General features: G+C 47.5%; 1 protein-coding gene across 1 annotated transcript; it reads right to left on the reverse strand.

The window, feature by feature from the left end:
- Positions 1-2,078: 2,078 nt before the first annotated feature.
- LOC146043043 (indolethylamine N-methyltransferase-like) lies at positions 2,079-12,553 on the reverse strand. The gene is made up of 3 exons (XM_083163424.1): positions 12,406-12,553; positions 7,016-7,223; positions 2,079-2,526 (listed from the first exon to the last, which is right to left on the reverse strand). The coding sequence occupies exons 1-3, from the start codon at positions 12,551-12,553 to the stop codon at positions 2,100-2,102; spliced, it is 783 nt and encodes a 260-aa protein (XP_083019550.1). The 3' UTR covers positions 2,079-2,099.
- Between the last annotated feature and the right edge of the window lie 618 nt (positions 12,554-13,171).

The raw sequence follows: 13,171 nt of genomic DNA on the forward strand, positions 1-13,171 counted from the left end.
CACAGAGACCACTGCTACCCGTCCAGGTGATGTAGTTAATAGCGCACTGATGAGACGGTGAGGTGGGTCACCGCCTCTGTGCGCCATTTTAAAAGGGGGAGGTGTAACGATCAGATCAGGTGATCGATCAAATTAACGTATGCCTCCTGTTATGATTATCTGTTCAATCAATGTATGTCTGGTATGTTTGGTAAAATCATGCCGCCTGTGATTATTATGTGGGAGATCAGAACATGTCATGTATTATGAGTGTGGACTATTGGTGACCCAGGGAGTGTAGCCATCTGTGGACTCCTCTGGAGCTAGGATGTAAGATAAGATCTGAGACCCCTCATAAACCAGATTGGGGGGGAGAGCAATAGTGTCCAGCCAACAGGCCAAAGGTGCTCTGGCCCTGCACTAAATCACCTCTTATCACTTGAGGAATGTATAAAATCTACTTCAAAGCAGGGACAAATTCTTTATGGGAAAGATCCTATATCTAGGGACTTTCACTAGGCTCAGCAAGGGAATGGTTAAAAATCCCAAGGGTGGGAGGGATGAGGGAGTCTTCAAGGTATAACTAAGACCCTTCTCCCTATAGTCAGTGTCACTACCTGGGGGTCTAGCAAACAGGCTGTAAGCGACCAGAGATTTCTTGTGGAGAACCCCCCCACGTCAGGATCTGTATTTAAGTGTAAGATAGGTTCTGTCATTTTTTCCTTTTATTTTATTTCTGAAATTGCATTTAAAACTCGTGTGTACTTTTAAAATCATTGTAAAATCTTGTAACTATTTTCTAAAGCTCTGTAGTATTTCTAGGAATAAATAATACATATTCTCAGTTCTGGTTCTGTGTTCTTAAGACTCATTAGCCTCGGAAGAGAACGCTCCAGCGTGTTACCATTTGTATATTGTATTGTGCGGTCAGGTGCGAGCCAAGCCGCCCCTTGCGCAGTTTCAAGCGCTAAAATCAGGTTTTGGCTGGTGGCAGTGTACCTCAAGGAAAGGACCCGAGTGTCCTAAGTGAACCCCAGTCACGGCCGGAGCTGCTCAGATTGACGTATCGGAGCAGGCGACCGGTGGGTCCGTGACAGCCTAGTGCAGGGGTGTCCAAACTTTTTGCGACGGGGGCCAGATTTGGTGAAGTGTAAATGTGTGGGGGCCGACCATTCAGCCTGACATTCTTTGAATCATTAATCACATCAGAATGGTCCCCCACTCTGCCCCCATTCACTCTTTGTCCCCCAGCCTGCCCCTCCTTCACTGTATTTCCCCCAGCCTGCCCCTCCTTCACTGTATGTCCCCCATTCACTGTATGTTCCCCACTTTGAACCCATTCACTCTGTCCCCCCAGCCTGCCCCCTTCTCTTAATGTCCAGCAGTGCCTCCATTCATTGTATGTCCCCAAGCCTGACCCTCCTTCAATGTATGACCCTCATTCACTGTATGTCCCCCAGCCTGCCCCTGCTCCCCCTTCTATGAATGGCCATCACTGCCTCCATTCACTGTATGTCCCCCAGCCTGACTCTCCTTCACTGTATGTCCCCCACTCTGCCCCCTCCCTTCTCTGTGTGTTTCCCAGCCCCTTGTGTGCCAGAGGAAGGAGAGGTAAAGCAGACACTGCAAGGACAGGAGATGCTTGGGGTCCCGCTGCCCCCCTCCCCAAATACTGCTGTCACTGTGATTGTGGAGTAGGGTGATATACGATTGCAGCAGCAGGGGTAGGACACCAAACACATCTGACTGTGGCGGCCGGCACGTCCTCACTGCAGCAGACAGCAAGGTAAAGGCACCCTCGCCGGTACCCCACCTTTAGTGTCCTGTGCTGTGCTTCCCACATCTGATGCTCTGCCCGCTTCCAGCTGGAGGCTGTGGGCCGCTTCAAATGACAGCACGGGCCGCAATTGGCCCCCGGGCCTGACTTTGGACATGCCTGGCCTAGTGTGTACTCAGATGAGGGAGGTCCTCATTAACAAAGCCATGCTGCAGCATTACCATTGCAACCCCCCCCCCAATGTTGCTCCCTTCCCTGCCGGCATCAGCAAGTGTGTGTGCACTTGCCGATGCCGGCAGCCCCAATATCGGTGTTGGCGGGGATCTGCAAATGTGTATAGGGCTTAAGTGTTCCGTTTAACAGCTGTAAGGACCATCAGTTGTTTATAATCTATAAGATCACTCTCTACCTTTCTATCAAGTAACTCACAGGAGATAATTACAAATCCTTCATCAGTGAAGGTCTTTCTTGCAAAACTTTCGTCGTAATTAAATGCATGCAGCCTATCATTACCAGCAGTGTAATATGTCATATTTAAGCCTCCAATAACAAGAAAGTATCCCCCAGGTTTAAGCAGCTTTGACATCTTCCTCAGGTTTCTGATGTAATCTTGTTGGTCCTGACTAACCACTTCCAGCATCCCCATTGTTACTAGACAGTCGGCTTGTGGTAACAGCACAGGATCCGTGAGATTCTCTTTGCTGAAGTCACATTTCAAAATACGCGTAATTGTCTCCTTTACCTTTTCTTCCTTTTCTTGTTCTTCAGCACTAAAATAGAAACCATTATATAATACAATAGGTACAAGTAACCTTGCAGAAATGTGTGTTTTCCTTTAGTATTTAATACCTAATGCAGTATGACAGAGACATTTGTTCCGATGGGGATTTGCTGTGATTTGTCGTGTAAAGTTGAGTTTGACCTACAAGTTACAGGCAAATTGGCATTTTTGGAAATTCGTGATTGGCAAAATTGTGGCATTATCACAAAAAATAGCAAAATCGGACCAATTTAATGGTCATTAAATATGAACTCTAGTGTGAATTTGATGCTCCGTGATAGATCCTTAGATCATTTTCTCAACTATAGTACAGTTAGATCCACCCTTGTCTATACCGCTCTCGGCGCGCCATTCGCGGAGGTGCCCCGTGAATGTGGCACATGCGTGTGAGATAAAAGAAATCTGTAAACCAAGTAAAAAAACAGGTTTTTGTCCAATCTGCTGCTGTTTTAAAGGGATACTCAACCCTTGTGAAAATGAATGTGTGTGTGAGGCTTGCATACCCCATTCTCGGCAATGAACGCATAACATGTGAGATGCTCGTGCATCCCCGTCTCGGCAAAGGGCGCACCAAAACAGGTTTCTCTTGGGCACCAATGGTATAGATCAGTGGTCGCCAACCCGTCGCTCGCGAGCTACCAGTAGCTCGCTTGAGCAAAACGGGTGGCTCGACCACTGCTCTTCGCCTCAGGTCCGCACGCTGCTGCCTCCCCCTGCCGCCGCTACCTTCCCCCGCACTACTCCAATGTCTTCTTCTTTCGCCGCTGCATTAGCCCGCACTCCGGAGGAGACAGGCGCTAGAAGTCATATTTGACCTCTAGCGTCTGACAGGGAGGTCCCGCCCCCTATCTTTGCATCTCCTTACCTTTCCTCCTGTTTTCCGGCCATCAGTCTGTGCCCGTGGTTGTGCAGTCTCTCTGTTGATGTCCAGGATCCACCCACGAGTGAGGTAAGCCAGCACCACAGTGCGCAGCGGCACCAGCAGTACCCTGCTCTGTATCTGTAATCCCTAGCTGCCTGCTTACTCCTCTCCATGGCTCCCCTCCACCTGTAATGCATGGCTCCTCACTGCTCACCCCCTACTCCTCCAATGATCAGCTCCCCTCCACCTTCAAAACTTTTCTTCATGCATCCCCTGCACATCACCTCTACCTTCTGTCCCCAGTACCTCGCTTCTGCCTCTGGTTCCCAGCACCTTACTTCTGCCTCCGGCCCCCAGCACCTTACTTCTGCCTCCGGCCCCCAGCACCTCACCTCTGCCCCCAGCACCTCACCTCTGCCCCCAGCACCTCACTTCTGCCTCTGGCCCCCAGCACCTCACCTCTGCCCAAGCACCTCACTTCTGCCTCTGGACCCCAGCACCTCACCTCTGCTCCCAGCACCACACTTCTGCCTCTGGCCCCCAGCACTTCACCTCTGCCCACCCTGCACCTCATCTCTGCCTCTGGCCCACAGCACATCACCTCTGGCCCCCAGCACCTCACCTCTGCCTCCTTCCCCCAGCACCTCACCTCTTCCTCCTGCCCCCAGCACCTCACTTCTGCCTCTGGCCCCCAGCACCTCACTTCTGCCTCTGAACCCCAGCACCTCACCTCTGCTTCCTGCCCCTTCACTTCACCTCTGGCGTCTGCCCCCTGTACTTTACCTCTGCTTTCTACCCCCTGCACCTCACCTCTTCCTCCTGCCCCCAGCACCTCACCTCTGCCTCCTGCCCCCAGCACTTCACATTTGCTTCTTGATCCCCTGGCAATGAAAAAGAACCCCTGACAAAAGAAACCACCTGAAGAGCTACTAAAATAATAAAAAATAAAAACATCTGCATAATAACCAAAAAATGTCCTTTACACATTATGCTACACATCGCAATGCCCCTGACACATTATGCCACACACTGCAATGTCCAATATGCCGCGTACATACCTCACAACACTGGAGGCAGAGGAGAAGGGACATCTACACGTGCCGTGGGCACGCGTCCAAAATGTTTCCCTCTATGGGGGCATGGCCAGCGCTCTGAGAGTTGCTGGTCATGCCCCCAGCCTCTCTAAATAGATGCTGTGCGCATGTGCACACTGTCTATTCACCAATGTGCCACCACAGGACACTGTCGGGCCCAGGTGGGATAAGGGAAAGCCCCCAAAATGCATTATGCCACACACCGCAATGTCCCACAATAAAGCTTTTAATAAAATAAAATGTATATTACCTGCTTATTGCCAGGGGTCAATGCTTGCTCCCATGGGTTGATTTTAGTTGTCAGGGGTTCTTTTTCATTGCCAGGGGATCAAGAAGCAAAGGTGAAGTGCTGGGGGCAGGAGGCAGAGGTGAGGTGCAGGGGGTAGAAAGCAGAGGTAAAGTACAGGGGGCAGACGCCAGAGGTGAAGTGAAGGGGCAGGAAGCAGAGGTGAGGTGCTGGGGGTCAGAGGCAGAAGTGAGGTGCTGGGGGCCAGAGGCAGAAGTGAGGTGCTGGGGGCAGGAGGCCAGAGGTGATGTGCTGTGGGCCAGAGGCAGAGATGAGGTGCAGGGTGGGCAGAGGTGATGTGCTGTGGGCCAGAGGCAGAGATGAGGTGCAGGGTGGGCAGAGGTGAAGTGCTGGGGGCCAGAGGCAGAAGTGTGGTGCTGGGAGCAGAGGTGAGGTGCTGGGGTCCAGAGGCAGAAGTGAGGTGCTGGGGGCAGAGGTGAGGTGCTGGGGGCCGGAGGCAGAAGTAAGGTGCTGGGGGCCGGAGGCAGAAGTAAGGTGCTGGGGACCAGAGGCAGAAGCGAGGTACTGGGGACAGAAGGTAGAGGTGATGTGCAGGGGATGCATGAAGAAAAGTTTTGAAGGTGGAGGGGAGCTGATCATTGGAGGAGTAGGGGGTGAGCAGTGAGGAGCCATGCATTACAGGTGGAGGGGAGCCATGGAGAGGAGTAAGCAGGCAGCTAGGGATTACAGATACAGAGCAGGGTACTGCTGGTGCCGCTGCGCACTGTGGTGCTGGCTTACCTCACTCGTGGGTGGATCCTGGACATCAACAGAGAGACTGCACAACCACGGGCATGGACTGATGGCCGGAAAACAGGAGGAAAGGTAAGGAGATGCAAAGATAGGGGGCGGGACCTCCCTGTCAGACGCTAGAGGTCAAATATGACTTCTAGCGCCTGTCTCCTTCGGAGTGCGGGCTAATGCAGCGGCGAAAGAAGAAGACATTGGAGTAGTGCGGGGGAAGGTAGCGGCGGCAGGGGGAGGCAGCAGCGGGCGGACCTGAGGCGGAGAGCAGTGGTCGAGCCACCCGTTTTGCTCAGGCGAGCTACTGGTAGCTCGCGAGCGACGGGTTGGCGACCACTGATCTATACCATTGGTGCCCAAGAGAAACCTGTTAGCATGGGCTGGTAAGTCCTGGAGGGGGGGACCCCTTCTTTGGGGGGGTCCCCACTTCCCCAGGACCCCTGCCCAATCTGACCAGCCAGGGGGATAATGCTTTGGCCGCGGGACCTTATATAATAAGTGTCCCCCGCCTGTGGCATTACCCTGCTGGCTGGTTGGGTCTGGTGCTGGTTCTTGAAATGCGGGGGACCCCTAGTCATTTTGTCCCTCGTATTTTGGGAACCAGCGCCGTACCTTGAGCCTGGTGCTGATTTCATTAAATCAAGGGGACCCCTATTTGTCAGGGACTGTGATTTTATGTCACCAGCACCGGCTCAATGAGCCCGGGGCTGGTTATGCTCTGGCGGGGTGACCCCGCGCAGTTTTTTTTTTTTTAAATTGCGATTTCCGGCAAATGTGCGATTTTCAGCCCTGAAAATCGCACATTTTCAGGACTAAAGAAATCGCATCAAATCGCACCTAGTCGCACTATTTGGGCCGTTTTTCGCATCTCATTAAATATGCGGAAAACTGGCCAATCTTGCGATTTTCAAAAGTGCGATTAGGTGCGGTAAAAATCATGCGGTTTTTACCTCTACACATAGAGGGGGGAATTTACTAAAGGAAATTTGTAAAAAATAGGTGTAAAAATAGGTGTATTTGTATCCAGAAATACACTTATTTTTGACATTTACTATCCCGAAAATACGGCAATTCGTATTCGTATTGATGTTCTATCAATACGAATACGAATTGCCATATTTTCGGGATAGTAAATGTCAAAAATAAGTAAATTTCTGGATACAAATACACCTATTTTTACAAATTTCCTTTAGTAAATTTCCCCCAGAATGTCACCCATCATTTTGGTTTCACTTCCTGTTAAGGAGTAATCATCTTGTGTTAAGCGCACACAACAATAAACAACATTTGAGGATACATTTGTATATACACAATTAGAACTGCTGGCTCTGGAGGAATGCCAAGCAACACATACTGTAGGAAATATTCACTATTATCATCTAACTCTCTGATCTCCACAAAAAGCATATAGCAATGATCTTTTATGTTATGTTATTGTTAGAATATTTTTTTCCATCCTTTATGTTCATACATGTTTAGAATCATATTTTACCTGATACCTGCCAGGTCAGCAGCAATCTTAGTTACATGAGTCCAATCAAAAGCCCCAGTGCGGGTGTCCACCCATTTGTTGAGTTCCATAATACAGGAGTCTGTTGATTTTAGTATTGTGATCTCTTTAAAATATTCACAGACACCAAAAAGATGATGAACGAAGGATCCCAAGCTGATGTCAATCAAAGATTCTCCTTTAATGTGGCCTGTGGGGAAAGACTCAGATAAGCAGGAATGTTACATTCTAAATAGTTATAGTGAGTTATCGACAAAGAATGATTTGATGAGAGAGGACTTTGGTCCGATTTTGTGAAATGTACAATTTGTACGCAAAAGTTCAATAAAACTTGGACGCTTTCAGCTCCAAACATGAACATCCAGTAAAGTTGGATTAAGATGTTTTGCCCAAGTTAAATATACAACATGTAGCAGGATCCGAGTTTGTAACTCGGACACAAAGCAGCTCCAGACATATTTAGAGCTGGTCTGTTTGGGTGAGTTATAATCCGCAATGTTTAGATTAATTTACAAGTACAAAATGAGAGCATGTTTGTAATAAATAAACATTTTAAAAATTATTTATAATGTTAAAATTGCTAAATGTACTTTGATTTGTCAAAATAGCTTGTGTACTGTACACATATGTTTTTGAAAAATTTTTTACCCATTAAATGCATGTTATGCACATGGGGATGCTTTCTAGATGCACAAACAGCTTTTGCTGAATAAAATAATATACAGCATACCTATATTCTGTATGTAATTATGATAAAATGTACTGATAGAGTGTACTGATACAGGTAAACATTGTAACATTATTTGTTATGCACATACATGACATTAAATGGCACAGTGGAGATAAATCGGTAGGTAGTGGCCTTTCCACTGCAGGTTGTTCAGATCTTTCTGGGAGTAGGAACCACATAGTTAACAGAGTGTTGCAGATGGTGAGTGCAAGACACATTGTTAGGATACTCTGGAATGTTTTCGGGGTTAAAGCCAGAAATGTACCTCTGGTGCCAAAATGGTGTAGCCACAGAGCACCTAGAGCCTGACCCTGACTCTATCACTATATCCTTAATCAGCTGGCACCTGCACAAGTCTTAGGTTTCACCACTAATAGCTGCCTTTCTAGGGCAGACTAGCCACCCAGTACTCAGAAGCCACCTGGTCTTTCACAGTGACACAAAGTGCCAACTGAATCAGGGTACTAGTGAGAGGAAAAAGTAAGTAGACAAACAAAATACAAAGTAGGCATAAACATGCAACCTTGCAGACAGGACTGAAAAAAGGAAATGCGGCCTTTACCGCAAAAGGAGAATCCGTTGCAATAAACCAAACAAACTATGACCAAAAAATTGCAGATTGGTTGGCAACTTAACCGCCTGGGCAACACCATCGCCAGGCCAAACCAAAGCCTCTTTCCTCTGCCAAGAGACAAACAAGAAACATGCACTGGACTAGCAAGCATAAAATTAGGCTGCACTCCAGCAGCCTCACTGCTACTGTCACGGAACAAGACTAAGGGCTCCAGCTGGTGCTGTGAGAAAACCAATGACAGAGAGTAATGGAAGATGCAACCTTCTCCATCATGTCTGGGAAGCCAGCTGGTACTCACAAAAGCTGGACACAGACTAGAATTAATGGGTCTCTGACACAGGCAGGATTTCAGACACATGGCAGGTATGCTTGCAGGACTCCTCAGACACAGGCTGGAATAACCTGAACCCTGGAGTATATGTATACCCTGGATTGTATAACAGGCAGTTGTTTGCTAGGAATCTGAGAATGTCTAGAAACATGGAAATAACCAGGAATCAGCAGAATACTATAAGTAACACAGGAATACCAAGGACTTGAACAAGACTATAACAGAAATCTAACAGGACTATAACCGGCAGGTTCTCAGTGCAGACAGGATACCTACAGTATATACCAAGAGGCCTAGCAGGCAGCCACACCTAAAGACCAAGGTATGCATGAAAACCAGGCAAGGTGGATCAGCAAAACCCGGATTGCTGATCCGGAGAAGTGTTCTCTGAGGCACCAGAGTCAAGGTGAGTGGATATGTAGATTCAGGAAGAAGGAAGCTCCAAACAAGTAGTGAAAAGAGGTAATTTCCTAAACAGTGATTTTAGAGGCTCTCCTAGCTTAACCTCTCCAGAATAAGCTAGGATAAGGAGTTTCCCGGACGGGCAACATTTTAAAAAATGATGTAGAGGCCCCACAATATATACAGAGATTCCCCTGTCTGCATTTCTGTCATTCTTCATCTGACAGTTGGGAAGGGTTTATGTGCATTGGTTCCCAAGTGACATGGTTGGTTGCCCCTAGGGGGAAAAAATTTGGGGTTTTGGACGATCTGATTTGGATTTCTCCAGACAGCGCTCCCTGTATCTCAAGTCCACCTTATTACAAAGAGTGATGAGATCAAGCGTGGTTGAATCATCTTTAATTCTGTCAGACAGCCCATTCCAGAATGCTGATATGAGGGCCTCATCATTCCAATTCAGTTCTGAGGAGAGGGTTCTAAAAGAATGATGTACTGACTGACAGGCCATGTACACTGGTGTAAGCATAGAATTTCTAATGAAAAAGAGGAAGTCCTACCCTTTTCATAAACATTTTTTTCAAAGGTGGAGACAAAGTTAGTGTAATTTGAAAGAATGAGGTCCGCTCTCCTACAGAGGGGATGCAAACTCCAAGGCTTGACTGGTGAGCAAGGGAATAACATATGTAATCCTGGTGCGGTTTGTAGTGAAGTTAGCTGATTGTAAGTCGAACTGTATCTCACACTGTTTTAAAAAGCAAAATTTTAGTGTCCCATCCTATTTACTCGGTGAGGGAATCTGCAAGGAAGTGAAGCAGGAGTTGATACTGATGGGACTGGTGAAACTGGGACTGGGGGTGATGCTGATGAGGTTGCATGCAGTAAATCCAGGCAAGAAGACATCATTTGCATGTACTGCACAATCTGATTATGTGTTGTCTCCTATTTGTTGATATGTGACAGGATATCGGAGGTTAGATCACCTCCAGCAGCTTGGTCATCCTCTGGTTCCATTAGGCCAGCGCTTACTGTTACACTTGGAGGGTTTTGTGGAACTGGCAGGAGAGGAGGAGCTGAGGAAGTGGTGATGGGAGTGTGGTAAAAACTTGGCGGCCGTATGTAGCGCCTTCTCATGAAAGAGAGATTGGAGAGTTCTGGATGAAGACTGAGAAGAACTGAATAACGTTTTAAAGATTCAATGAAAGATTTTTGCAATACAGTTCATTGATCACGTTTGTAATAAAATCACAAGACAATCATGCATTTAAAGTCACTGAGAATTAGTGGACAGAAACTGGAATAGGATTAATGCAGGATGGTAAACTATGGGTAAAACTTGCAGACTGTGTTAAAGATAAAATGATGACGAATACTGGAAGACTTGTATGCTTGGACTTTAGAAGACAAGACTGAAGAAAAACTGTGAAGACTTGCAACAATGGCTTGGAAGATGATATTGAAGACTTTGCAACTGTGGTTTAAAAAGATGAGAAGAAAGAACACTGTAAAGACTTAATAATTGTAACTTGAAAAAGAAGCTGAAGAACACAATGCAAACGTGTGACTTGAAAAACAATGCTGAAGAACATGGTGCAAAGTTATATTTGTAAAACGATGTTGAAAAACACTGTACATGCTTGTAACTTGGAAAACGATGCTGAAGGACACAGTGCAGAGCGCTGACAAGCTCAGGACAATTCCCCAGCATGGACAGAGCAAAATCCCTGTAAAAACCTGGCTGGCACAACCAGAGAGCCTTACTTCAGAAGATAACTTGAAGAACTGGTGGGGATCCATAGGCTGAGCCCCTTTTAGAAGGACAGAGCATGCTGGATTGGCTGAGAGAATTCCCTGGAGAGGGATTGGCACAATCTTGGTCTCCAACATGGATGCCCCCCATGCAGGGAACACCTGTGAGAACCAGGCACACCGTCACTAGCCTAACACCAGAGCCAGTCTCTTGCGCATCCCTGCTCTCCAGCCCCCCGACCATACCAGGCAGCCAGCGGGTAGAGTGCCGCGACCCGCACCATAGGTAAGTCTTAGTGCGCTGACACTTGATCAGATCATCTTCAGATGAACGTTTCACCTACTCCCATAACATACAACTGAGGAGCAGGGCTGCCAAGAGAAATCCTGGGCCCCGGTACAACTTCCCCGGACCCCATTGATGGAGCTCCCCACACACTCTGCCATTGCTGGAGGAACCGTTGTTACTCCACTTCTTCCAAGGTGGACACAGGGACAAATTTACACCATAATGCCTATTATACATGTCACACACCCATTATATATGACACCACATGTCATAATACCCGTTACACGATATACCACACACTGTGGCACCCAGTACACATTATGCCATACACCGTAATACCTATGATGTATTTTACCACATGCTGTAATGCCCATTACAGATTATTCCACACACCGTAATGCTCATTACATATTATGCCACACACTGTAATGCCAATTACATATAATTCCGCACATATTATGCCACATAACTTCAGCTTACCTAAATGCTCATTGCTATGGTTTTCATGGTTGAAACCAGGGGTTAAAATGCTTGTTGCCATGGGTTTACATGCTCTGCCAGGGAATACATGCTCTGCCAGGGGATACATGCTCTGCCAGGGGTTAACAAGCTTGTTGCCATGGAGTTACAGTACACGTTCTGCCAGGGGTTACATGCTGACTTCCAGAGCTGGATCTCATCCCCAGCAGCATGCTGGGAGGCAGCAGACACAGAGCACCCACCTTCCACCTTGGAACACAGTGACCTGGACATGGGTGGGATACCAGGTCTGGGACTGCTGGGCTGAAGACATGGCACTGGCACCTGCTGCTGCTGGTGGCGGCTGGGATGGGAAGGTGGGGCGCGGGGTGAGCCAGATGCTGCGGAGTAGGTGGTACTCCAAGGGGAGGAGGCCTCTCTCTGTCCCAGCTCATCCCAGCACCCAGGGACTACCTACCCGAAGTATCCTCCTGTTGCCGAGCCACGGTAAACTCCAGAGTCACATGGTGGGCTATCAGCAGGCCCTGGAGCCAGAGGGCGGAATGCCACTCAGAAGGACCTCTGTGATCCTGCTGCCCCCACACCCTCCTAAGTCCGCGCTCCTGCCGCCACTGCTAAACAGCTGACTCCGGAGCACTCAGACCTGGTGCACTCACCACCAAAATTTAAAAAACTGTGTGCCCAGTCCTGGCCCCCCCTGACAGGCCTGGGCCCGGGTAAACTGTAGGAGCAATGTAGTTACCCTATAGACTATATGGCAGCCATTAACAATAACCATGCTACTGTACTGGCAGAGGAAACAATGTATAGTGATACACACCTGTTGTTAATGAGCTGTGCAGCTTCTCCATAACAAACACCACGGTCTCATCTCTGAACACACTTTCTTCCTTAAAATAAGCGTTAAGGTGTTCCCTGGAATCCATCCCATGCACATGGTAAAGCTTCAGGTCAGTTCTGGCTTCCATCCTCTTCTGTCACAGGGTGCAGGACAGGACTCTGAACTGTAACATGTGCGACTTTTCCCTTTATATATACTATGTGAGTTATTTACTCTCATCACAATGTTCTCATACTCAGCTGACTATGAATGTATCACCTTTGGCAGAATTGTTATTGATGATGATTAAATATTTGACCTCACCATGTGATAATTAAATGTAACAATGTGCAATAAACCAACTGTATTTTGATGTTGTTTATGGCTATCCCTGTACATTCTATCTTAGAAAGGTTGTAAAGATGTTTTGATATTTGTCCTTACAGTATGTTAAAATACACAGAATCTGGTTGGTTACTGTATTGTTATTGAACAATATGGCATCTAAACTTATATTTTATTTTGCATTGTGCTTTTGATGTATTAAATGTGTCCCTTCCTGTTGTGCCCTGTCAGCCAATCAGCGGCTTTCCCACTGAAATCAATAGGAAAGTAACTGATTGGCTGAAAGCCACGACAGACGGCTTTTTCAGCCAATCAGCGGCTGCCCATTGATTCAATGGGACCTTGAAATCTCCTGCTCTCCTGCCACTGCCGCATCATGTTCTCGATCGGTGCCACTCTCCTACTCCTTGGTACCAACCTC

The sequence above is a fragment of the Crinia signifera genome, chromosome 19 (genome assembly GCF_055691185.1).
Source record: "Crinia signifera chromosome 19, ASM5569118v1, whole genome shotgun sequence".
In the NCBI taxonomy this organism is placed as follows: Eukaryota; Metazoa; Chordata; class Amphibia; order Anura; family Myobatrachidae; genus Crinia; species Crinia signifera.